Below are 27,721 nucleotides of genomic sequence, written 5' to 3'. Positions count from 1 at the left end.
GTTCGGTGCCTAGGAATGGAAGAGGCCTTACAATCACCTGGTCTAAGCCCCTCCTTATAAGAAGACGAGGAGACCAGGGCTTCTGTCAAATGACTTCCCCGAGCCCAACAACTCAGGGAGTGCAGCCAGGCAGCAATCTATCAGCCTATAGGTTTTTGCTAGTGACTTTGCCCTTCCTCCAGATGGCTTGGTTCCTTTCATTGAGGATTAATTGATAAGCCAGAAAGAGAAAGAAAAATACCGTATGATATCACTCGTATGTGGAATCTAAAAAAAAAAAAAAAAAAAAAAAAAAAGACACAAATGAATTCATCTACAAAACAGAAACAGACTCACAGACACAGTAAACAGAATTGTGGTTACCAGGGGGAAAAGGAGGTGGGAAGAGATAAATTTTGAGTTTGAGATTTGCAGATACTACTACATTTAGACTAAATAGCAGGTTTCTTCTGTACAGCACAGGGAACTATATTCAAAATCTTACAGTAATGTATAATGAAAAACAATATGAAAAGGAATGTATGTATGTATATGTATGACTGAAACTTATGCTGTACACCAGAAATTAACACATTGTGCACTGACTCTGCTTCAAAAAATTAATTAATTAAATGTCCCTTCAAATAAAAAAAAGAGGATTAATTGAAAAAATCAACCACCAAACACACACCTGCGATCAGGATCTGTTCACGTAACCCTTCTTTAAGGGGACTGTGAAGACATGACCTTGACTAGTCTTCTGCCTTCTGTGCAATCAGCGCAGATTCCGGGCCATTCCTGCAGCTGGCAGTACATTAGTGATTAGAATTTAGGAGCACACCTCCCCCCAGAGGAGCAAAAGTTATTGCAAGGACAATGAACGGGATCCCCATCACAAAATTAAAATGGTGCACAGTGAAAAAACAAGCTGCCTTACGATACACATGAGAAGCAGAGACCTGTGTGATAACTGGCACCTTAAACCCATTCATTGTATCTTTAATAAACAAACTCCTTTAAGAGATGTAATTCTAACCTAGCCCCTTGGCCTCTGAACGGTCTTCTCTAAATCACTGATCTGCTATGCTTTTTTCTTTCCTTTATTAATTTTCTAGAAAGCCAGGAATCAAGTAGATAATACACAAGGTGCAGTATCCATGAGAAAAACATGGGGCTTCTTTGAGCATGAAATTTGAGAGGTTTTTGATGATAAAAATATAGTGCTTTGCTTAACAATATCCAGGATTCACATAAAACACAATTTTATTTTTTTTTTAACAATCGATGGCTGTTATTTGTCCTCATGTGTACTTTTTGTTCTTTATTCATTCTTCCATCTCAAGCCTTCATCTGAGATCACTTCCCTTCTCTCTGAAAGTGCGTTTTCCCCGACTCCCTTCAGTGAGAGTCATCTGTGCTCCCCATTTAAGAATAATTAGAATTATTAGTAGAGAAGAAATTTGATGACCACCTGGTCCAGACCCCTCACTCCACAGAGGAGGAAACTTCCCCCCAGGGGAAAGTGCTCTCCTGGTCCCGCGGCCCCTCGAGCAAGCCTTGACCACATCCACAGGCTGGGGCAGCGGGAGGCAGGCTCCCAACACTACCGCCAATACTGGCATCATTTAGTGAAAACCCGGGTTGGGCAAGACCAAGCCCCTACCAACAGTCACGTGGTGGGGGGGCTTTTATGCCCTGTTGATGGTGCTTCACGGTGGGAGTTTGTCAGCTTCTCAAGGAAGCAGAGGCCTCGCTGAAACTCAGAACCATCTTGTGAGGAGGACGTCAAGATGGTGGAAACACAGCAAAAATACATCTTCGTCTGGAACGATTCTCACAGAGTATCAACGGAACCACCTCTCAAAATCAGTTCTTCTTAAAAAGTTGCAGTCTGTATTTGGGAGGAGAAGGCACAATGTGTGAATAGAAGCTTTGGTTTATATAAAGTCTCCCATTCGCACATATTCAGGTGACTCAGGACCGAATAATTCATCACTCGATCTATTGCCTCAAGCACTTTGGATGACAGTCAAATGGTCTCACATGATCCAAGTCAAAACAACAATCCAGTTTAAAATCCATCTGTTCCATTGGCTTGAGAGCTGTGCTGATGCCAAGGGTCTGAGGACAGAAGACCACGGTGGGGACGGTGCTGTAGTCTCCAGACTCAGCCAGGTCAGTCACTGCACAAGAGAGGGTCAGAGGGCACAAATGAATCCACATCAACCTCTAGTCTACATTTTTACCATCACGGGGGGTGCATCCAATTGACATAATAGCCTTATCTTTAAGAAACACAACATATTATTCACTTAAATATTTATTGAGCATTCATGATATTTAAGACACTATTCTAGGTGCTGGGACACAAAACTGAACAAAGATAAAAAATCCCTGCCCCTGTGGAGCTTACATTCTAGTCAGAGACTGGGAGGTGAAGGCAGACACAGTATAGATGTAAGAAAACTAAATACATAACAGGCAGACCTCAGAAATGCTGTGCGCTCGGTTCCAGACCACCACGATAAAGCGAGGATCACAATGAAGCAAGTCACGCGAATTTTCTGGTTTCTAGTGTGTATCAAAGTTATGTCCACACTATACAGTCATCTGTTACGTGTGCAATAGCGTCATGTCTAAAAAAAGTACGTGCCTTAATTTAAAAACTCCTTTATTGCTAAAAAATGCTAACCATCATCTGAGCCGTCAACGAGTTGTAATCTCTTTGCTGGTGGAGGGTTTGAATTATTGTGAGAATTATCAAAATGTGACGCAGAGTCACATGAGGGTCGGGTCTGGCAGAACTAAAAATTCTGCCAGCATTTGTTCAATACCCAAGTTCTGCGCCCACTAATAGAATCTGAATTTCAGAACTGAAAGGCATTTCAAGTGATGTCGAGCAAGGCCAGTTCCAGAAGCCACTGCAGCTCTGCCCCTGTGATTAAACCTTGACACCTGGGCCAAAAAAGTGACTTAAAAAATAACAAGTAAAATTAAAATACAGATGCTTGTGCAGTACAGTACTACTATGTGACAAGCCCTGTTTAAGTACTTAATACACTTTGACTCATTAAAAAAAAAAAAAAAAAAAGCCCTTTTCTTACAGAAACAGTTAGAGAGTGAGAGCAGTGTAAACCCCCCCAACACCAGGGCTCAGCTTTAATAGCTACTAACCTCCTGCTGTCCTTGCTTCTCTACCACTGTCCTTTAGGGACCGCTTAAGGACGGAGAATTTTGACACAAACCCTCGCACCCATTCATCTCACCCAGCAGGACCCAGCCCCGGCTCTGAGGGAACAGGTCAGAATGGAACAATACCACTGCCATGTCCAGCAGGATCAACAAGTCCTGAGTGTCATCCAATACCTATTCCATTTTTAGTTCTCCCTGTTTGTCTAAAAAGAGACCCTCCCAAAAGCCCATCTTTTCACAACAGGTTTGACCTATCAGGGCCCCGGCGAAGTCCGCGGCACTGGCGTCTCTGCCCTGGGACCTCTTTCCCTAATACCTCGCCCTCCTCTGTTGTCTCCTTTATTCTGAATGCAGCTGACTGGCCTGCCAGCACCACTTACCGCACTCCCACGAGCTGTGGGTTTCCTGCGAACTGTGATTACGTCCAGAGGCTTCAGAGGTTGAGGTTCAATGTTTTTGGGGGGAGACAAGAGACTTTATAGGTGGTTCTGTTTTTTTTTTTACATCACACAGGGACACCCAAGCGTTTGGCTGTCCCCCTTGTAGTGACAGCACTGGCTTCAGCTCAGCTACCAAGCCTGATAGGCCCCATCGACCAAGCTCCCCGGCTCTCCACAGCGTCCTTCACACTAGCCCCACAGCAGGCACCACTCTCGTCCCCGTGGTCCTCCAGGCACTCGCCTGCTTACTGAGGTCAGCTTCCAAGACCCCACAATGAGGCCCGCACCTGGGGTCAAACAGACACCTTCCGCCTCACTCCTCAGACACTCCCCTGGTGCCATCTGGAACCACACCTGGTCAGACACCAGCCAAAGCCTCATCTCCTTGACTTCCACTCCGAGGCCTTCCTTACCCTTTCCCCATTAAACTCCGGCTCTGCCGAGGGCACCCCCGTCATCAGACACCACTCACTGCCCTCCGTGTTGCAGGCATCCCTTCCTCTCCCCCAGCCCACTGAAGACTGAAGCATGTCTCTCACCGACACTCGAAAACTGGGCCTATCCTAACACGAATGGTCCTTCCAAAACCCTGGCCTCAGTTCCTGGACCTGCCAGCCTTCCGGGCTTCCGTCCGCGCCCCCTGCAACACCCCTGCCCACGGCTGCACCTTCTATGCTACCAACAAGGGCAACTCTGCACAAGCACAGCTTCCAAAGTCCTGCCCCGTCACCCCGTCATGCCATCCTCTGACCCCCACCCCATCTGAACTCTGGCTTGCATGCTCAAGCATTCTAACTCTAACAATTCGTTGACCCCAAGGACCTATCACTTTTTCACTAACAAATTTAGGACTCATGACAGCTCTACAGAAACTGTGCAAAGGCTAAAATTTCACCCAAAGATGATAAAGCTGCTCGGCCTTAGAGCCATGAAGAGGCATTGCCGAGAGACGTGGAAACCTCTCAGACATGGAGAAACAGCTGTGCTCCCACTTGGGTGGCGCCTTTACCGTTCTGGGGAAAAAATTAGAGGAAAAAGGTTGTGTGGGTGTGCGGCTGCTCTCAACAGTATGAGGGCCACCTCCTCACAACCAGGGACTGCCAGCCATCAAAGCAGGATGTGGAGTGACACAGAAAATGAAGGAAAGCTGAAAACCAAAGCCAAAACTTCCATGCTGCAAGCCTGGATTCTCCAGATTCAGAGGTTCCCACGACACGCTCACCAGGGACTGAGGTCTCTGGAGAACACAGAAGCAGGAAAGGCATCTTTTCCTTTAGAAACTAGCTTCGAGGATTTGAGACCCGACATTGCAATCTCCCCCGGAACATTTATAAAAGCCCTTATACCCAGGGCGACACAAACCCAAAGGATGCGGAAGCTAAAGACGCCAACCAAAACGAACGGGAGGTGACAACCTTATCTCCATTCGTGACACAGGACGTGGGGTCTCTTGCTCTGTGGTCACCGATGGTTGAAAATCTCACCCGTTTTACGTGGGCACGGGAAACCTTCGCAGGAAGAGTGCTCTGAGGACTAGAACTCCCTTCGGCCGCTGATTCATGCAACTCTTTCACCATCAAAAAGTAAACCCCAGAAGTCAAAGCAAAGTGTGATCATTACTTACTATGTGCAGAAAAAACTAATAATCAGAAAACCCGCAAGCTCTTGAAAATGAGAAGGATTTTTAGAAATGTCATCATTCAGAGACCATGACACTTGAGATGCCCTTAAACTGAATTTTTACCAGCCTCCAGCAGAACTTTTTCAATGCTTCATTTGCTGAGCCGAAAGGTTAATGAAATCATGGCCACAAAACAGGACAGACCCAAAACCAAGAAACAGTGAGCCGCTTGCACCAAATTCAACAGAAACTCCTGAAAAGGAGAGATCTTCTCAAACAAGTCTTGGTGTCAAATGACAGAGTTCTGCCACCTCTCGAGTCCACCTTCATCCAGTTAACAGAGAAAGCTGAAGAAAACTTGATGCCAGCCCTGAACATGGATGTATGTTTGACCAGACCCAGACAAGCAGCTGCACAGTTCCTTCTCTTCACTCTAAGACCAGCTTCTGGGCCAGAACAGAAAGTTCTGTTTCCTAAACTGCTTCATCCAAGGAAAAATAAGAACCAGAGCAGCATACAAAATCGCCGTGACTTCCTGCTTCAAAGAAATTACCCAGATTTCTCACAATCAACTTTTAGAAACCCCTGCATTATCTGAAGGGACTGGAAAATTAACAAAATATGACAGAAAATCAGATACACTGACAACCAGCAAAATGATGTCCCAAAGACATCTCGGGACAAGAGACCCAAAGCTCACCTCTCCAAATGAAAAGTCAACTGAACAATCAACAACCTGGAGACACGAAGAATTCTAAATTCTACTGCAGTCGAAGCCAGCAAGTTGCCCTGTAAGTCTGACTAAGAACAGGCTCCTTCTCCAGGCCTCTTGGTGAGAAAGAAACAAGGGAAACAGTTTCGGAGAAGTCTGGCAAGAATCCTGCCAGTGGTTCTTACCCAGATGGGGATGACGGCCCAGAACCCAAGTGGGGAAATGGCCACATCAGCCAAGCTGTCAGCAGAGCACTCCTCAAATCACACTCCCCCTGCAGTCCCAAATCTCGGCGTTTCACGAGCCACTTCCTCATGAGAATGAGATGTCCCTCCGGCCCTGCCCAGACTCCTTTCTGCTGAGTGAAACTGATCCCGAACCTACAACTGCAGTAGAGTCACCGACGACGGCGCTGAGCCTGACCAGTGATTCAAACACACCTGGTCAGAAAGGAAGCCCCGACAAATGCAAGAACCAGAGGGTCTGCAAGATGAAACCCCCGAAGGTGTCCTGGACCCATCCGTCTGTGTTTGCTTTCTCTCTGGCTGTGTTAATTGCAGACTATTTTAGAGAGGTTGCCATTGTGTGTTTCACTGAAACAATATTTCGTATTTTGAAATTTTTTAAAGTCAGGAAGAGAGGACATTATGAACATGATAAATCTGACTTAAAATCTTAAAACCTCAGCTGACCACCCCTCCTTCAATAACCCACCAATTCTCAAACAAGCAGGTGTAAGCTCCAGTTTAAAGAAAACCACGTTTACTTATAGAAATCGCTTCTGATTCAAGTGCTGAAACTGGCATTTCTAATATAAAGTATATGGTTAAAAGAAGTCTTTTTTAAGCTAAATTGACCATTTCTTTCAATCTGCACTTTATTGCAACATCAGCTTTTGTCTCAACCTCCTGCCCCCAAACCTGCCCCACCCGCATTCCTCCCTCTACCCAGTAAGAGGCAGCAGCAACAGCCTCTCCCAGTGGCTGGGGTCAGAGAGCCTGAAGCCACCCTGCATTCTCAACACTCCTCCAGTGTCCTCGGCACACCCAGTTCCACCTGTTCCCCATGTCTACTGCTACCATCCTAGACGAAGCCACCCACATCCCTCACGGGGGTTACCGCAATAAAACCCCAACTGGGCCCTGATCCCTGCTTCCTACTCCATTATCCATGGACGTCAGTGTGACCACGGTCCTTTCAAAACAGAAGTCAGATCATATCATTCCTCTGCTCAAAACCTTCCAAGCACCTACCACAACCTGATCTCATCGGCTGCTTTCTCCCTTGGCCATGGTGCTCTAGGCTCTTGTTTCTGGGACACTGCAGGCACACTTCAGCCTCAGGGCCTTTGCACTTGCTGTTCCCTTTGCCTGGAAGGCTGTTCTCTCCTGATATGCACGTGACACATCCTTCAAGTATTTACCCACATACGGCCTCTCAATGTGGCCTGTTTTAAGGCTGCACACTCCCACCTCCCCGGGCAATCTCTCTTCTCTGCATTATTTCTTGCTCCAGAATTTATCATCTGCCTTTACATTGCTCCTTGCTTATTCTGTTTAATGTCTTTTCTTTCTATTAAAATGTAAACTACCTGAACGTAGCAACTTTTGCCTGTCTTGTTTACTGCTATACCCTCAGCACCTAAAATACTCAAGCGTTTGATGAATGAATGAACAGGCCAAATAGTTGTGAAATTGCTTACAAACCAGGAGGTCCTAGCTCAAAAAAGAATATTAAAGATGAGGTTGTAAGTGCTTTACAAACGATCATCAATGCACACAGAACAAAGCTGCAAGGACTGGTTGTATCAACAGCCAGCTGAATTCTCTTATAAGTGAAACACCCTTTTGCAGAAACCACAGCCTCACGAGTGGTTTCAGACGGGGCTTCGGCCTGCACAAAGCAAAAACAGTTTGTCCAAAGTGCCCTTAACACTTGTATCAAAGCTACAGATGCTCAATACATTTAAATAGTTAACAGTGCTTCAAAAACCATACTGCAGCAGAAAAAAAAATACAAAAATAAAACTGTATAAAGTTCTTCGTTAAAATAGTAGCTTAAATAAATCCTCGGTCAGTACCATACAGAGCCAGGGACTGGATCTAGACAGAAGAGCTTAGGGATTTTTACATAATTACATGAAAATACTTGAATCAGTCTTCACAGACACTGCCGGAAAAACTGGCCAGTTAAAATCAATAACCCATCCTCCAGACGCAGCTTCGTGCAGGCGGGAAAAGTGACTGGTGGAAAATTACTGCACAGAATATAGTTCTGGTTCTATTTGCCCTTTTTCATTTTGGCTGTCTTCTCCTTTCTTTTTTTAACATGTTTAGGAATTTTGTTTTTTCTTTTCTCTCTCTGGGCTTCCTTGACCATTTTTTTTCTTTCCTATAAAACAAAAACAAAAATTTTTTAAAAACCTGCAAAATTCACTCATTCAGAGTATTCATATTATTACAAATGAATTTTAAAATATATGTAAAAAAGATAAAATTGAGTGTCACATGGAAAAATTGAGAATGATTATGGTTTTGGTGGTGGAATTTGGGGTGAAAATCGTCTTTAAAATTTCTTAACAGAAATCTGAAGACAGCCCAACAGAAATACACATGAGGAAACTGTTATTAAAGGTTTTCAACTACTTGTCCTTGCATGTTTCATATTCTAACAGAAATAAAGAAAGACAGCAAAATATTTATTTCCAGGAGACAAAGAGAAAGCACACTAGGGAGTTGGGGAGGTCTCTCAGAAGTCTCAGAACTTTTTAAGGTTGAAAGAATTAAGCTAAAAAGAAAGAATACATTACACAGCAGTTGTGTGTCATTTAATTGGCAGTGTCTCTGATGTCCACGGCTAGGAGGGGAAGAAACAGCCTCAGATTCTGGAAACAGTAGCTGGGCCACACATCCCCCTGACATGGCTCTTCAGTATTTCACCACGGAGCAGCTCCAGCATCGCTGGTACGCCAAGTGAACGGCAGTCACTTAATCAACGGACTGCATTTGGTGCATCCTCTCTCTAGTGCCCAAGGAGCTCCCAGCAGAATCCCAATCTCTAGACAACATCACCACTTAGGAACTGAAACCTGACCTGGGGGGACTTACTGATCAGCATGTTCAGCACCCACCACAATCTAGATACTTGAGCAAGGAGCAACGAGAGAGGTGGTGCCGCCACGCTGTTGAAGGGCAGGGAACCTGAGTTCTCATCTAACCTTTTTATCAACTTCCAGGCCAGCGGTGGGCTTCTTGGAGCAGGCATGGTCTCCCTGCTCTTCAGAGTCTGTGTCAGGACACTCAGAGCTTCCAGCATCTTCTGAATCAGAACAAGTCTTTACCTGAGCTTGATTTTCCAGGAGTGCAGGGACCTTCAAAATATCACAGATCCGTGTTATTCTAGACCCATCAGTCATCTACTGTTATTAACTGTGTTAATGCCAGAATTCCAACTACAGCCTTGCAGACAGACGGTGAAAAACAACACCCCGCACTGGAACATCAAAACAGTGCGATCAGTGTCAGGGAGGAAGCTTGGGGTACCATCCCAGGACAGCTCAAGGACAGACCCCAGTGCAGGAACTGGGGCTTTCCTGGGTGACCTCCAACAACAGGCCCGTTCTGCCTCCTTCAGTAAATCTCGAGGACTGAGCTGGGATCTGGAAAGATGTGAAATACAGCTAGAAGTGAAAAATGAAGCTACTCAGATAACTTCACAGCTGCTTTCCTATGAATCAAATTTCAAGTAACACTTGTTCATCCAATCAAGAGGGAAGACAATATTTAAAGAACAGAAATATTCATTTTTCCTGAGGTTTACCACTTTTTAAAGCAGCAAGAAGCATTTTTTTTTTTAAACATGAGGTTTTCTAAGAAAGAAATGAACCTTTAAAAGGCAACTGTACAAAAAGGTTTTCTAGCCAGCTGCAACAGAATCCTCCTGCTCTGGAATTCAGAGCACAACTCCCCTGCCATACCCAGAAATCCATGAAGTCCTAGAATTCTCCTAATCCACTTCTTCCCATAAAAAAGACACAGTCAATTTTCAAAACGTAAACTGTGATCCTTCATATCCAAGCCTTTGATTAAGACATTAAAAGAACTAAGAAATAAGGAGCCACCTTTGTTAATGCTTAAATTAGAATCAAGCCCTGTTGCTCTAAAACGTCAAGCAAAACAAGGTGGTTGTAAGAAAAAAAGCACTCCAGGAAATCTCCACCATGAGACTCCGCAACTCGGGAGGCTGCCCCTCAGCCTGCACACTGGGATGAGAGCAGACCCCACTGCTGGTTTAAGCCGGTTGTAAAAGCATCAAGAAGCACATGGTCATGGTTACTAACTTCACAAACGAAGGTGAGGACACAGACAAAAAGGATCAATGCCTCAGCTGCAACAACAGAACGATTCAGAGGCAGAGTGAAAAATAAACGTTGCATTTCCATATTTCAGTCTCCTGGTTAAAAAGGACGAACATGGAAAGGTCATTTCTGAAAATGCCCTTGGACTTTGAAAGTATTTATACCACGAATACTGTACCACTGTTAATTTAATCCTAATAACACTCTACATTAAACTTTACACCCTTTAAAAGAGCTTTACGTAAATGAACTGCAACACATTGTCTCCATACCTTCTGAACTCCTGACAAATCTTTCTTTAATCCCGTGACAGTCTGGTATAGAATCTTGTAACCAAAAAGGAAAAAAAAAACAAGAATCAACATAAAACTAAACACTGAAATCCACTGCGGTATTAAGGACGAACTGTGGGCTAAATGATACCTGGTGTGATTATCAAAAGGTGCCTGAGATTTATCTCCCAGGAACACAGGAAGTTCATAGCACGGGCTGAGTCTCACCCACCAAGCACACTAGGTGCCAGCAAACTGCGGTCCACGGGCCAAACCTGACCTGCCGCCCAACGGTCTTTACGGATAAACAGTTGCAATCAATTTGATGGTAGAAAACTCTTAAGTTTGTAAGGGGAGGGTATATAGCTCAGTGATAGAGCGCATGCTTAGCATGCACAAGGTCCTGGCTTCAATCCCCAGGACCTCCACTAAAATAAATAAGCAAGTAAATAGATCAATAAACAAAAGCTAAATTACCCCCCCCGCCCCGCAAAAAAGAAGAAAACTCTAACTTTGAATCTCAACTAAATGAAGTGTTTTCTCCTCCCCCAAACAACTCCATTCTTCTCTCGTTAGTAGACCTGTATCACAAAAAGCTGTATTCAGTTATTATTAAAGTTTTTAATTTCATCAAAAATTAGGGGGAAACTTTTTCTCCTACGTAATAGCTCCAATTTTGCTTCTTTGCCTGCAAAAGCCTAAAATATTTACTATCTGGCCCTTTAGCAGAATAAAATTTTCTAGACCCTGACAGATAGATGTTAATAGATTTGGTATAATAACCATTTATAGCCTAGACGTCTATATAAATCTTCCTTTTTCTGCAACTATAGTTTGTTGGACTCATTCAAGTGTGTCATTTCCTTTCATAAATACCAACGGATTCCCTTTACAACCAATGTGCATAGAGCAGGTGCTAACGCAAAGGGAATCAGCCATCTCACAGGTTAGGGGCCAACGTGTAAGACCGCAGGCTGGGGATGGGAGCTCCTTGGTACACTCGCCGGCTGAGGACAAGCCAAGCTACTCACGTTGTCTTGCTGGGCGTTCGTGGCCATGTCCTCTTCCTTCAGTTTCATCATTATGTCCATATCCCTCTCGTAATTTTTCACTTCATTCAAGGTTCTGGGGATATAAGCTCGTTTAAACACCTAATGGACACAGAGGAAGAGTCAAGAGGAGACTTATTCACATGCACTCGGCTTCCTCCCCTGTCAAGTCACAGAGGAATTTATCGCCACCCTCCACCACGCAGGCTCGCAGCTAGGCCGTCTGCACACCCTGGTGCTGTGAGTGCTGCGTGTGTGCCCGAGTCATTTGTCCCTAATGGTAAAACCCGACACGACCTACGGTTACCCTTACAGTAACACTCTCTCCCCGGTCAGCATCCCAAAAAGCCATCCTGAGCGGGAGACAGCAGCTGCCCTCAGCAAGCACCACCTGGCCGTGCCTAACCCAGGGACGTGTTCTTGCCTGGTCTGCCCTGTGCTACGGAGAAAAAAGGCTCAGAACTGCTGGTAAGTGTAGAGTTCCTTATAGTACCATCACACCAACAGCTGTGAGAATTTAAAAATACAAAAAAAAAAAAAAAAAGCCAGAGGTTGAGTCAAGATGGCAGAGTAGAGAGACTCCCAGCTCGCCCTCTCCCACAAATTCACCAAGAATTACATCTACAAACGCACGGAATCGCACAGAACACCTACTGAACTCTGCCAGAGTGTGCCTCGTTTCGAAATACAGGAGGATTCTCACAAAATTCGATGAACATCAAGTTAATACTGTACAGCACAGGGAACCATATTAAATACCTTGTAGTAACTTACAATGGTGAAAAAGAACATGAAAACGAACATATGTGTGTTCCTATATGACTGAAGTATTACACTGTACACCAGAAATTGACACATTGTAAACTGACTAGACTTCACTAAAAATATGTTTAAAAAAATTTTAAAAGCCTACTATGAATCACCTTCACAAAAAACATACTGACTCCAAAGATTTAAAAAAGGAAAACAAACTTCCTTTTTAGCGAATATAAACACTTAAAATCTACAACGGCACTGGAACCAATAATCAGCTCATTTAAAGGTTACACCAGCAAACTGAAACAGGCTTTTCCTTCTTGAACCATATCCTCCAACAGGCTCTGTAAACATGCTCTCCACACAGGACAACGGCCTAACGGGTCGCCGAGCGGAAGGAGGTAACGGGACATAAATTCTACAACTTGGCTCAGCTGAATTGTGCGCTTTGTTACGTCTCAAGGGAATATCACCATCATTTAAAAAACTTTTCTGTGAAAATCAAGCTCATGCCCCTGCAGTATTAAAAAAAAAGGCCCCAAGACACAAGTGTTTCCTAAGGCTGTTAACAGACCATGAATCTCACCTCTTCATCCACGTGGTCTTGGCTGGACCTTTCTTCCCTGGTCCTTTGAGATGCTATTTCCATGGCCTTTGAAAGAAAACAAAGACCACTTTCCTTTACATTATTGCACAACAATGTTCTTAATGCCATGGAACTGTACCCTTGAAAATGGTTAAAAAGGTAAATTTTATGCTTCGTGTATTTTACCACAATTTTTAAAATTCTATGATTCAGAAAGGCCTCTGAGAAATAAGGGAAAGGAATTAATGACCAAAAGCTAACAGGTTTCCTACTAAACATTCACAAATTTGATAGTCTGTGTCTCTTGCTTGATGATTAAAGTCAAGAAACCTGGCTTTCCTTTTGGCTTTTTGTTACAGTTTGACTCCCCATCTGTGAAATCAGAAGGAAAAGGTGTCTGGAAGCTGTCACAATGAACACAAGTTACGCTGAGCCACGAGTCCCTCAGAAGCGCCACGTAACTTTGATTACTGTGTTTTCTGTTCCTCGCCCTCCTCGCCCCGCCTCACCTTGGAGAGGTAGGCGTCCAGGTTCTCGTGCGTAATTGATGGATCTGTGACAAATTCAAAGAGCTCGCGCACAGTCATCACAGCAACACCGTGCTTCAGGAAGAAATCTGTCAGAAGGAAAACAGTGACAGCCTCGCGAGGGCAAAGGTGGTTGTTCCAAACCCTTTAGAGGGAAACAAAGAGGCAAAACGCACCATCGCCCAGCAAACGGGGGTATCACTGCATCAGACCATTTAGTGCCAAGACCTTCTATCAACAGCTTAACTGAGTTCACAACAAACAGGCACGCAAGCTGGAGGAAGTCCGAGTGTCCACTCACCATTGACATTGGCGCAGTCCTTCCTCAAGAACTCCAAGGCATGTGGGTGGTCGTGCTCCACGGACTGAGAAACGTCGATGATGTACACGCCTCCGCCCTGGTACCTGTGGGCAGGTGCATGGGGGCCGTGAAGCAGCAGCAAGGTGCACGTTTCCACTATGCTGCTGCGAGGGCCAGGCACGCAGGGCATGGGGAGACCACTGCTTGCCTATATTTCGTGTTTTAAAAATTCTATTTTGGGGGGAAGGTATAGCTCAGCAGTAGAATGCATGCTTAGAATGTATGAGGTCCTGGGCTCAATCCCCAGTACCTCCATTAAAATAAATAAATAAACAAACCTAATTACCTCCCCCAACCAAAAAAAAAAAGCCCTAAAAAATTCTATTTTAAGAGCAAGGGAAACAAATAACTAATAAAATGAATGAGTTCCCTAGGGAAAAGAGCCACTTGGACTAACAAAAGATGAAGACTGAGAACATTTCCAAAGTCCTTTAACTCTGTTAATGATTAGAGTGGTCACTTCTGTGACTAAGGTCACCAAAGGCAAAGAACGCATCTTCCACCGTGACACTGTGGACGCCAACTATAAAACTAGAGAATTGAGCATGACGTCTTGGATTCTTCTCAAGGACGCGAAATGACGTGCGGGACAGCACACTCACAGCATGTTAAATTCACTGAGGTCCGCGTGCACTAGCCGGGCGTCCTGATACATCCTCCGCATGCACTCAATGACCTGCACGTACAGCTCCCGGGCCTTGGATTCTGATAACTGCACGTTTTTCAAGAGTGGCGCTGGCCTTGAACAAAAATAAAACAAACAGCTAAGATAATAAACTGCCCCAGAACAAGTTCTCCTGCTCGACACCCCACTGACAGCCACACTTCTCTTCCACAGCTCATCAACAGTTTGGTTCCCTACGGAGATACTATTCTCAAAACTGTCCATAAGCAGGTGCTTTCCCAGCTTACTGTATAAAACATTCCTCCAAAACAAGGTAAGCTTCATTACTCCAATGCATTTTGAGTCTTAGAAAGGTAGAATACGTGAATAACTCTATGCACTAACACAGTGGGGAAGATTCATAAAAAATATTCCAAGATGAAAGCTCTTTAAATGGGAAATCCTCATGTATTGGAAAATTCAAAGCACTTAAAATACAATTCTGAGCGTGTAACTATTAGGTGTTCCACATACTCACATGTCATCTTTACCAATGAACCCCATGACGAGAACATGGCTTCTCAGCAGGATAGGCTCTGGGCACGGGATCTCTGCGGTGTTTAGCCTGTGACATAAAAACAGATAAAAGGACACGTGAAAAGATGAAGCAAGCCATCTAACACAACTAACCTAAAACAAACCACAGCAGCTACAGTACCCGAGACTAACACTGCTCGTAGGGAACAGCTCTGGGGCCTCTAACCTGGTCTCGCTTACCCCATCCACTCTAAGACACCAGTGATTTGAAGTGTCCCCATTATGCGCCACCAAGAATGACACAGCACTGGCAGCTCAGACACGACCTCCCATGGGCTCTGACACCCAACTCAAGCCCAGAGACATTAAACTGCGGGAAAAGGGCCCCTCGGGGCTGATGAAACATGGCAGATGTGTCTACGGTTCTCCTCTGAGCTGGTCAGTGTGAGCAGTGATTAACAGAAAGTGGATTCATAGCCAACAGCTAACAGGGCACGAGAACACTTCAGAAGGACGCTCAAAACAAGTACTTTGCTTAATAATACTAAAATAGCCAACGTGTGTCACCTGTGTACAGCGCATCAAAAGTTAAAAGGTATTTGAAAGAAAGAAAAAAAGAACCTTCAAATTCAAAACTTCAAATGAGGAAACCTAATCTCAGGTGCATTTACTTGATACAAAGGTGCCAATGCAAACAGAGAACATATAAATGTATCCAAAATTGGACTAAAGAGAAGAAAACTATGATAGTGAGGTTAGGACCTAACAAAATTGTCTAAAAACCCCAAAACCTATTAAAAAAAGACGCATCAGTCCCACTGCCTGATGGTGTCACCTCTCTACTCCTTATCACCCTCAATTCTAGATCTTTTCACCTGGCCCCCAGGGCGCTTCACATGACCCAGCTTCTCAGAGCAAATGGGAATGGTGGCAAAATGCTTCCGCGATGGGTTCACAGAACAGAGAAGAGGAGGTAGTTCCTGTTCCCCAAAAATGTGCTGCTTCTGCTTCCCTCAGCAGATCAGGGACTGAACAACCCTGCCTGGTCCCTATCTTTGGACAGAACCACCCTGGGCTGTGGTGGGAGGAAAGCGCTGAGGCCGATGTGCAGGCAGAGCACAGACAGACAGACAGAGACACACACACACACACACACTCACCTGATTAAGTTCCTCATTTCTTTTTCTGCCCACGTTTTCACCATCTTCCTGGGGTTGCCTTTACAGTAGCCATGACGAAATCTTGAACCAGAAAAGTGTTTGTTATTTCCATCATTCCATTATTCTAGTTTTTATTTTTTAAGATATAGAAATTAAGCCAACTGGGGGGGGGGGGGGGTGGAAATCTGAGCTCACCTGAATTCCCCGCTCACATACTTGTCCCGGTCTTTGAACACCAAGATGGAAGTTTTATAAATTTTGATTGCTCTGCTCTCTCCATCTGGTGTGCTAGCATGGTACACATTGGCCTATTTTAAGTCAAAAACAAAGAAAATTAAGTTGTATTAACCACAAACAGTATTTTACTTTTCAATCTATTTGATTCTATCTTCAAAAGTTAAAAAAAAAAATCAAGTGAACTGAAATAATATGCATCAGGAACACCCTCATCCTCTGAATACATGAGTTAAAATACAAAACATCACACCAAAATACAGTAAATATACTTCCAATTTACACACACAGTAAAATTCAAGTTAAATACATGTGAGATGTGGTTTCAAACATTCCTGCAACTCAAGCATGTGGGAAATATTTGAAGACATTCTTACATCTCCTGACTTACACACTGCATTTTACTGAGAATGCTTCTCACAGAATGACTTGCTAATTCATTGAAAAACAGCAGGCCTGTCTTCTCTGTAGCCATATACAAAGGAAAAATGAGAAAGACATTTGCTGGCTAATGCAAATCGGCCCATAACCCCCTGCCCCATCAGTAACCATGTGAGCACCGCAGCTTACTGCTGGGCACGGCTGGCTGGACTCAGCGACCCGGGGCAGTAACAGCAGTGGGGCGGCACAGCTATGCGCACAACTTCCCACCCGGCCGTGTGTGTTAATAAAGTCGTTTCTAAGAAACACTGATTTAAGTACCCTGACTTGTATATGGGTTTTTTTTCCTCTTTTCTTTTCAAAGGCACAGTTTATTTACTAAGTGCCTTAGCTTCAGTCGGTACCTGAAATAAGAAAACTAACATGAACACACTCAGGCATCCAAAGAGTAAGCTCACTTCTTTCCCTGTGCTGATGCAGCCGTTGATCTCTGATATGACGCCTCTCGTCAACATCTTGAACAGGATCATCCGCGTCCTGGGATCCAGCACCTACAAGGAAGTGCAAAACACAGAAAGTCCGGAAAGGGAATACCAAATGTTTCTTAATGGAGCATTTGACAAGAAACTGTTCTGTGTGGTCCTGGTCAACTACAGGTGTTTTTATTCATTCCCATTTCTAGCAAATAAATGTGGGTGAATTTTAGTGAGTAAACGTGAGGTGAAGACCAAAAGACCCAAAGAGACGAGAAAGCAGCAAGTTCACTCAGTCGTGGAAACCAAAGGCTGCCAAATCCAAGGGAAGCAGAAATTGACTCTAGACCAACATTACCCAATAGAAATGCAACGCAAATGAGAGGAAATTTTATATTTTCCAGTCATCATTAAAGGAAGTAAAAAGAAACAGGTGAAATTTATCTTAATTTATTCTAATAAATCTAAAACACTATCATTTCAACGTGGAATCAATATGAAAAGTTATCAGGGAGAGATTTAACATTCTGTTTTTCACACGAAATCTTCAAAATCCGGTGTGGATAATTTCTAGCACCTCACAAGTGAGACTGGCTGCATTTCACGTGCACAGTGGCCACAGCTTCGGATACACAGCTTTAAAGGAGGGGCCAGCATCCTGTAGTTAGTGAGTCAAATCAGCCACAGGCACTCCTGCAAGCTAAAGATGGTTTTTACATTTCAAATTATTGGGGGGAAAAAAAAAAGAATTGTGACCCACAACAGCTAAAGTATTTATTACATTGCCTTTTAGAGAAAGAGTTCACAGACGCCTGCTGGAGATGAGTAAGTCAGGGAAAGGATCTCCTTCAAAGTCAGAGTAGTCGATCTTGAGTAAAAAGGACCCTCAGATCCTCTAACAAACAGAAGGCCATGAATTGAAGGCCTGCTCCTGTTCACGCCTGAAACCGACAAGGCCAAGCATTCACACGCAGTACCCAGGGCCCGGGCAAGGGGCTCCCCAAGGTGCGGGAGCACCCCCAGCTCCAGGCAGTGAGACCGGGGAAAGAGGCCAGAATTAATCAGACCTTAGGGCCTCTCCTTCAAGGAGGTGGCAGTGGTGACACCAGAAACCAAAGGTTAATGGAAACAAAACCACCTTGGAAGACTGTAAGACCAAAAGCAAACTACAGGGCCTCACAGTCTTTAAGGCATTAGCTTGCTGTGACTCCCTTTGCCTGGCAAGGTAATAAAGCTGTTCTTTTCTAATTCTCCCAAGCAAACAAATAAAAGCAAACTACAACCACTGCAACTAGAGAAGGATGAAAGGAAAGTGAGTAAAGACGCAGTAATCGCCAACTCCTCCTCTACCGCCCAGGTAGACAGGGGGCTAGTACCGCCGGCTGAGCGGGACTCTGCATAGAGACCTGAGCGTCTGCAAAACCGCAGGCAGCCGGTTTAGGGGTGAAGGAAGAAGTAATATTCCAAAATGGCTTAAAAGCAAAATAGGGGAGATGGGATAAGCAAAACAACTTAAACCGTCTTTTTAAAATATGTATGTGTAAGACTCAAGATATATATTCTCACCCAAAATTAAATTCAAAAGAGAAAGAGAAAGGATTTCCTGCCTGAGAGATTTCAGGGTCTTTGAAGATGAAAGCTGCCTCATCTCTCTGAGCTGGACTGTGCTTTGTTTTCAATCACAAAAGACATCACACAAATAAATAAATTAGAGGACACTGACAATGCAGACCCCAGACCTGTTCCTGCCTGAGTGAAGGTGGCATTCTTCGTTGGCACAAGGGGGCTGGAGCTCAGGTTGGGTGTTACTCCCTGGGACTGAGGTGGATGGAAGGGGCGCATGTGTCTTAAACAAAGGTCTACAGGGCAAAGAGGTTACGTGTTTGTGCGTGTGTGTATGGGTGGGGAAGGGTGGTGGGCAGCGGTAGCAAAGTTCTGACTCATTTTATCACTTTCTTCACATCAAAAATCTGGGCCAGTCCTAATATCCAATCACAACCTTCTACACGTGAGAAAGTCAGGGACTGATTTTCCCCGTATTGGAATGAAGAATAAGATAAGCATAACTTCAGCAGGGAGGGTATAGCTCAGTGGTAGAGTGCATGCTTAGCATGCATAGGGTACTGGGTTCAATCCCCAGGACTGCTATTAAAAAATAAATAAATAAACATAATCACACCGGCTCTCAAAAAAAAAAAAAAAGAGTAACTTCTAAACCAAAAAAGGGATTCTAACTGAAAATCTGAAGGCATTCTCTGTCTGTCTGTCACTCTCACACACACACACGCACTTTGTGGCAGAAACCTGACTCACCTCCTGGGAAAGCTCACAAAGTTCCCGCAGACCTTGATTAAGACAAAAGAAAAGATTCCTGGTCTTATAGTCAATTCTGCTTCCCCCTAGAAGATGAAAGCATTGCATGGTGGTTTCACAGGGACACAGCAGGAGGCGGGGCATGATTCTAATTTACCTATTAATAGCCCTATTAAAAATAAAGCAAAACGTAGATCTCTAAACTCAAAACTATAAGAAGGAGCAATTTTACAGAGGACTCATTCTAGGTGACATCAGCATTAAGCAAGAAGGATGAAAGCAAATTACAACTCAGAGTAGAAATGCTACTTTAAAACAAGAGCCTGCCACACAGTTAAGCGTACCTGCTCCACAGTTGCTCTGTCCGCCTTATCTTTGATACGATACCTAAGCAGAACCAAAAAAGTACAGGTGACATTCAAAATTCAAAGAAGCCAAAATAAAACGTTTCTAAATGTACATATCATTCCACGAAATCCCTAAGCAGGTAGTTTCTCTAATAACACATTTCATGACCTCACTGTAGTTTCATCACTCCACGAAACTTTCTTTACTTCCCCTTAATGAGTAAGTCTGTTTCCTAGGGCAAAAAGAGCTTATCTGCAGTAGGGAAAAAACAAAATTCCCTCCGTATTTCTGAGGCATTAAATAAATGGAGCAGTGGGGTAAAGTGAACCGTGCTGGGAAAAAGAAAACTCCAAGTCTGCTGATACTGTCCTTTGACCTTTAATGATTCTATGAGCACAGAAGTAAAGTCATTTATAAAGCTTGCTCCTCGGAGTCCTTTCCTACAGAGACACAAGATTTTATCATTTCAAGACAGTTACTGCGTTCTGCATCACACCCACTCTGATCACTTCGGCTCACACACTGATTCAGTTAGCACAGTTATCTAAACTGACCCAGACATGAACACAGACAAATTCAGACAGACACTTCAACGAAATAACAGACGGCGTTGCTCAAAAAGCTGGTATCTCCTGGGCACGGCAATAAATCAGAAGAAAACCGGTTTTTAAGTTCAGTTCTAACCCTGCTAGCTCTATGACCCCAGTGTCATTTTCTGTGATATATTGTTAATGCCTTAGAGCTATTAGCAATAGGTTAGCCAGATCTTGAGAACAGAAGTATAAATGGAAACTTTCTCAGTTACATCACTGTTTACTTTTAAATCTGCCCTTGAATTTTTAAAAATACTTCATGGAAGGGAACAATTCTTAATAAACTCTAGAACTGGAACATTTTTACACTCTAACATTATAAACTGAAATCTATGAACACTGAGAACACATTTGTGAATTTCACAAGATTACAGTTTTAGCACAGATTTCTTAAGAAAACTCATTTAATATTTTCAACCTACAAAGGTATCGGATACCCTCATTTAAAGTTAAAAAAAAAAAAGGAATTGGTTTAGGTATACAGAGGAATATTGTCTGCAAAAGAATTATGACTAAGATGATACTTAATTTGTCTAGAATTAGTTCCTACCAGCCATGTTTTATCTTATTTATTTTTATATTATTGAAATATTACTTACATATCTGCTTCCTTTTGTCTAGACTTTTCGGTGACTTTGTTTATGACAGAATCAGTAACATTTAGTTTATCTAAAAAATACAAAAAAGTCCACAACGTAAACAACATGTAAGACAAAAAGACAACAGTTACTGAATAGGGTATTTCTCTTTTCCTTCTCTATTTTCTAAACACTTTATTAAACATAGTATATATTTTAGTAATAAAAAAAGTTTTATGTTTTAAGGGCAAGTGCTAAGTTGAGCTTCCTTAATTACAAGTGTTGTCACTTTCATCACTACAGCTGTCATTTCTTTTTTTTCTTTTTAATTATATTTTTTATTGAAGTGTAGCTGATTTACAATGTTAGTTTCAGGTGTACAGCAAAGTGATTCAGTTACAGATATACATACATAATACAGACATATATTTTGAGATTCTTTTCCATTACAGCTTATTACAAGAAACTGAATAAAATTCCCTGTGCTACACAGTAGGTTACAGCTGTCATTTCTGAGCCACACAAACCTAAATCCAGAAATCCTTTGAAAATACTTTACCTGCATATGCTGAATTTCAGACAATTGTTAATACTTTGTACAACCAATATAGATAATATAACTGCCTGAACTACAAGCGTTTTTTTTTTTTTTTCTGAATTACAAGTTTAATTCTAAAAACTTCAGTTTCATTTCAAATTACAGGTCTGGGACAGGCAGTGACAGGATATGAGACGCTGCGTGAGCTTTATTAACAGTGTCCACGAGAGAAAGAGGGCCCTGCATTTTCAAGTGGCGTTCACATTCACTTTCGGATTCCTTGCATTCAACAGCTCACTAAATAATTAATGCAACACACAATTTCTAGTAAAACAAAATGTAGTCCTATTCAATATTCTAGTATTTTCAATACTCTACTATGAAATAATCCTACTACAAAAGTCTGATACAAAACAGGAAACAGCAAATATAGACAACAGGTGTCAGTAATTTCATATTTACACAACAGGAGAGAAAAGAGAGCTAAAAGGGTGTAGGCTAAAGTCTTTCTTCGAAGCCATGTTTTTAAATTACTAAGTTTTAATTTTCTCTAAACATTATTACTTAGTAACACTGAGTGTGTTCATTGCTTGATCCAATAAAATTTTCTAACACTTTGTGGGTTTTGAAGAATTTCATCATAACCCAGCAAGGAAATGTATCTTATAAACTCACCTAGATTAATTTTATTCTCAAATTTCCGTAAGACCTTGTCTGCTGGAGTAGACATTTTGGCTGAATTGCAGTTGGAAGTCTGTCGATTTGCCTGGAAGAAATGAGTTCCAGAGACTAAGGCTCTAGTTACAATTACAAGCCTAAGGTTCACCACGTTTCTTTCCTTAGTTCATAGTTCATTATTAAAGTGTCAATACTTACGGAAGTACCCTAAGGGATGGTAAGAATCAATCAAGTTTGCCCAAGAAATGTTTTTAAAGGACAAAGTTACTGACTAAGAGTCTGCATTTTTGTTTTTGCTTTTAACCCCTCTACAAGGTATTCCTCATTATTGTAAATAACAAATTAAAATTAAATACATTTTCCTAATTTGACTGGTTTATAGATTTAAAATTTGAGAATGTTCATTTACTGCCAAAGTATATAATAAAGACCTACGACCAACAGTAAACTGGTTCTAAGGATTTCACTTTGGGCCTAGCCCAAAGAGCGGGAAAGGTAAGTACAAGGCTCAGCCCTTACACGGTGCAATGCACAAACTGAAACGACGGCAAAAAAGAGAGGGGAGATGGTATCCAGGACCTACAGACAGAAGGAGAGAGGCCAAAAGGGCCTGTGACAACGGCCGACTCAAGCCTGTTATCTACGCATGGACTTGAGGGCCCAGTTGTCCCTTGTTTGCAGAGATCTTACAATTTTCTTCTATGAAATATAACTTAAAATACATTTTAAATTAAAATAATGCATGTTCACAGTAGAAACCACAGGTAAAAATTTAATTACCTAGAAGCCCAGCACCCAAAGATGAACAGTTAACATGTAAGGACATATACCTTTTTTGCCCCAGCTTTATTAGAAGAAATTCCAGTCTGTGTTGCTCAAAGTCTCACCAATGAATCAGTGGCAGGGTTACCAAAACACGGCCACAGGTAAGTGCGAAATTTCTTCAGTTATTTCAAGAATAGGAAATTGGACTTACATACGTTATTGATTCTAGTCCATGATGTAGTTATCTGAATTTGCAAAGCAGTCAAAGAAATATTGTTGGTTTTTCCCCCCTCCCTGTCTTTACGTTCAGGAAGATGCATCACGTGAATCCCTTGGCTCCTCACACTTAATACTTCCAGTCTGGGAAGCAGGCTCTGCATGGCTTGGTAACTTGCGCCTGCACTTAGTGGAAGACGGCAGATCACAGACATTTCTCCACGTTAAGCCCTCCACTGCAACCTGTTTTATGGCTACGTAATAGCCCACTGTGTGTAAACTCAATCAAGGCGGTTTCCAGCATCCCTCTGCTAGAAACAACACGGGGAATCCATAATTCTTGTAACTCAGTCTTGGGACACACTTAGAACTGCTGAGTCAAAGCACTTATTTTATATGGTTTTACAGCTTTTATCATGTACCAGTGTATCCTCCAAATAATTGTACCTATTTATTAACTTGACCATCAATTACATGTTGTGTTTTTGTCAGTTCATAGCTGAAAAAAAGGCATCTCTACATATTTAATCTGCTTTTCTTTAATTACTAATTAAACAGAACTTTTTCTGTTTCTTAACCATTTATAGTCAACTGCCTATTTGTCTTTTCACAGGCAGATTTTTAGGCTCATTATCTTACGACAATTTAAATGACTTTTTAAATTTATAGATCATAGAAAGCATCTACATCATAATCAGAAATATGGGAAGGAGGAAGAATGAAAATCAACTAAGGCTGGGGCTACCACAGTAAAATGTTTGAAAAAAAACAAAACAAAACTTATTTTGAAGGAAAAACAAATAAAGAAAACATAATAATTTAAAAAAAAAACCCACAAAGGCTGGGGCTACAGGACAATATAACCTGCTGAAAATCTTCCAGTTACTCAATTCCAGAACCACAAAAAAGTCCTTTTAAAAAAGAAGACATAAATGAATAACACAAAGACGTATAAAATCATTTATAAAATACCTGCGGATTCCCTGCTCCATAACACCTGGTGAGTCTTCCAGCTCCAACATCCCAGTCCCAATCATCGTCGGCGTCATAATCCTCCTCCTCCTCCTCCTCCTCCTCTTTTATCTCACCTTCAATCAAATGCTCATTCACATTGTTTTGAAGGTCTTCAAACAGAACATCATCTTCCTTTTTGGTTGTCTTCAAGTCAACGTTTTCACTAGAAAGAACAGTGTTTCAGCATGTTTACACAAAAATTGGACTCAGATATGCATTTATTTATGATACAAGAGACTAAATCTACACCAATAAATCTGAAAGTTTCCATTATGACATCTCCCAATAAACTCAAACTGAGTACCAAGCTCTCCTGTTTTTCAGAGTTCTGTTCCAGTTGTTTTGCTTGTTCTCCAGGTCCACTAAACAAGAAGTACATCAGACTGTTAAATCCACTTGTCTTAATAAAGTTAGAATTTATATTGTTGTCTCCTCTGCTTAATGAACTGACTCTGATCAGGACACCAGACCTGACCTCCAGGAAAACCATTCACAGAGCTGCTTTAAGAGAGGCAGGAGGAAAAAAAGCTTTCTGACAAAACGTGGGAATAAGTCTAAAGCCGTATTTCGAGCCTTAAACTCAAGCTCAGTATCACTTTGCAATAAAAGGAGCTGTATCAAGACTCATGTTACACAGAACTCTTCCCCTCACCGTGTTCACGAAAGGAAGGATGGTAGGTGGGAAGCACCACAAATGAGAGAAGGCAGCTGGATATAATTAAACAGGAGAAGTGGGGGCTGTCAAACCCAGAGAACTGGCCCAGAAAAGGGAGCACAACAGGGTCTTTTTCTACCACATGAGAATTCAGACCAGTGTTACTGCATCTTCATTTTTCAAGAGAAGCCAGACTCTGGATTTTTGTGTAGAATGTCTCACTTTACTGGTATATTCAACTTTAACAAAACACTGTGCGTAACAAACAGACATGCCTGCAGGTCAGATTCAACAGAGGTAGTTCTGCCAGTTTTGACCTCTCAGGTAGAGAGAAAACAAGTACAGAAACCACATAAAACACACGATGATGTGTACTGCCAGTTTAAAAACAGCCAGACAGGAGTTTAAGTAAATGCTGATTATCAATCCTGACCTATTAATTAGCCATGGCTTAGAGGGTTCCAAATCTCTATAAATATCATTAAACCTCTGCTGTTTACTAGGATTTCATAAACACAATCCATAAATTGATCCTTTAATTGCCAATAACCTAGGTGGCAGGTCACACCTTCACTTGCACCAGGGCGACCACGGCCGGACAAGTCCTTGTTGTGGGAGGTTGCCTTGTGCCTTGTAGGATGTTCAGAAGCACCTCTGGCCCCTGCCTACCAGATGTCACTAAGGCACCACCACCCTCAGTTGTGGCAAACAAAAATGTCCCCAAAGTCCCCGAAGTGGGCAAAATCCACTGGTTGATCCTCAAAATATCCAGTGCATACTCATTACCGTTAACTATTCACCAGCCACACTGGCTGTGTTTCTTCTTCCCATTTAACTTGGTCCCTTAGAGCCTTCTGTATGCTCACCTGAAAACACAGATCCACAACGCCCTACTCATTTCTCTGGCTAAATCCTACGTATCTGTCCAGTACTAACTTATGATCACTTGCTCAGGGAAGTCTTCCTTATTCTTCACCCATTTCTCCTTTGTACTATGTAGCCAAATTTAATACAAATAATTTTTCTAATTATTTTAAATGTTTTCCCTGCGAGAGTGCAAGTTCTGTGTCATTCTGGGTAGTATCTACCAATGTATTGTGCCCAACTAACACTATATCTGACACATAGCAAGCGATCAACCTATGTTTATCGGAAAAAACCCCAACTGATTAATAAAATTTAATGTAATGAAACCTTACCGTAAACATAAAGTAAAAAACATTTTCTTGGAATTCTAAAATAAACTGTTTCATTTTGCTTTCAAGTAGGAGTGACCCGTAATTCCTTTTGCCTCCCACCCCACATCTAATCTACTGCTAATCCCTGACACTGCTACCTACAAAGCATCCCTACGATCTTATCTCCCATCATCTTTGAACTGAATTACCTTAATACTTTTGAACTGCACCCACCAAAACCACCCCCTCCATAGCAGAATGATTCCTTTAAATCATACATCAGATGATGTCACTGCCCTGTTAAAAACCCCCACAATGGGTTTCTGGAAGACCTAGAATAATGTCTCAATTCGTTACCATCACTTGTAAGGCTCAACACGCTCTTACTAACCCTTCTTCTCAACTGCCTCCAAGGTGATCTGGGCACAATGGCCTCTAGATCTTCATGTTACAGCCAAGAGGGATCGCACTGCAGGGACTTTGCACTTGCTGTTCCCTCTCCTGAACTGCTGTTCCCTCTGCTCTTCCTGAATTTGGCTCCTTCCCTGACCATTAAGTCACTACTTACGTCTATCAAATGATTTTTACCCTGTCTGCATAGTATATAAATCATCTGTTTCTTTTTTTAAAATATCTCTATGTACTTAAATGTCTGCCCTCCCTCCCAAGTAGAAGGTAAAAACGGCAGCAGGGGCTCAGTTTGCCTTGTTCATCTCTATCTCCAGCGCCGAGGACAGAAACAGGCGCACAGTAGGTGCTCAGATATTTCTTGAACGCTAAATGAATGCTAAAGCTCAAAAACCTGTTTCCCAATCGCTCTCTCCAATTCTGCCTCTCAGTGATGCTAAGCAACCGGTGACAAGCGGCTTTCACTGACTCTGCGGTCAACTGGAGGGAAAGGCCCGGCTGGGATGAAAAAAGCAGCAATAGAATGTGAAGAGAGCCCCCGAGTGATGAATTACCAGTCTCCCCCCCAAATCATAAACAAGTGTCATCTCCCAAGGCGCGGCGGCGGAGCTGAGAGCACAACCCCAAAAGCGTCGGTGTACTCACGGCCGCCTACCTGTCGGAGGAGTCGGCGTCGTCAAACTGCCCCGGGACCACCCGACTCATCAGCAGCCGCCGGTAGTCCATGACGCAGGCGCGTAGAGCCTCAGCGCCACCGGGGGCCGCTCGCCCTGCGCTGGGGCAGGAACGGCACAGAGACGGTTCCACCCGCCGATCCAACGGCTTCTCCGCGGATGCCCGCTCGCAAAACGCTCAGAAGTCCTTGCGCCCAGAGCGCGAGCCACGTGCAGCGAGGGATCTCCAACCCCGTCACCCGGGCCCTCCCTGACCGGAAGCCTCGCCCTGATCGGAAGCGGCGCTCTCACCGGAAGCCCCGCCCCGCGCAGGGGAGAGCGCCGGAAGTTCGCGCCTCGCTGTGCGCGACCCATCGATCGGTGAGGCGTTCTTGCTGAGGGTGTTCTTGCTGAGGCTCTTCCTCCCGGTCTCTTTAGTCCCTGCGTCCCGGTTTGTTTCCTCCCGTGGAAGGACGCGTAGGCTAGCCCACGGCTGCTGCACCTGAGGCTCACACCCGTATAACCTCCCGGCTCTGCGATCAG

The 27,721-nt window shown here is 43.1% G+C and overlaps 1 protein-coding gene across 2 annotated transcripts; it reads right to left on the bottom strand.

Annotated features, from left to right (window-relative positions):
* Positions 1–1,219: 1,219 nt before the first annotated feature.
* RIOK1 (RIO kinase 1) lies at positions 1,220–27,538 on the bottom strand. Of its 2 annotated transcripts, XM_010993216.3 has the most exons (17): positions 27,181–27,538; positions 24,243–24,447; positions 22,287–22,377; positions 21,095–21,164; positions 19,899–19,941; positions 17,227–17,319; positions 16,349–16,461; positions 16,154–16,234; positions 14,995–15,081; positions 14,455–14,592; positions 13,793–13,896; positions 13,474–13,580; positions 12,965–13,030; positions 11,605–11,724; positions 10,574–10,627; positions 9,162–9,314; positions 1,220–8,335 (listed from the first exon to the last, which is right to left on the bottom strand). In XM_010993216.3, exons 1-17 carry the CDS (start codon positions 27,249–27,251, stop codon positions 8,225–8,227), a joined length of 1,707 nt encoding a protein of 568 aa, XP_010991518.1. In that variant the 5' UTR covers positions 27,252–27,538; the 3' UTR covers positions 1,220–8,224. The 2 variants fall into 2 exon arrangements, with proteins under 2 accessions (XP_010991518.1, XP_031291092.1); XM_031435232.2 differs by lacking the exon at positions 10,574–10,627.
* Positions 27,539–27,721: the final 183 nt, after the last annotated feature.

Source organism: Camelus dromedarius, chromosome 19 (genome assembly GCF_036321535.1).
Source record: "Camelus dromedarius isolate mCamDro1 chromosome 19, mCamDro1.pat, whole genome shotgun sequence".
NCBI classification, from domain to species: Eukaryota; Metazoa; Chordata; class Mammalia; order Artiodactyla; family Camelidae; genus Camelus; species Camelus dromedarius.
The sequence above is the reverse complement of the archived record's forward strand: the minus strand, read 5'-3'. Positions and strand labels throughout refer to the sequence as shown.

Excerpts from the sequence above, each read along its gene's own strand:
- RIOK1 (XM_010993216.3), bottom strand. The coding sequence starts at position 27,251 with ATGGACTACCGGCGGCTGCTGATGAGTCGGGTGGTCCCGGGGCAGTTT. Across the intron at positions 22,378-24,242 it reads ATGGAGCAGGGAATCCGCAG|GCAAATCGACAGACTTCCAA; the intron begins GTATTTTATAAA and ends CATTTCTTCCAG. Across the intron at positions 16,235-16,348 it reads TATGTGAGCGGGGAATTCAG|ATTTCGTCATGGCTACTGTA; the intron begins GTGAGCTCAGAT and ends TTCTGGTTCAAG.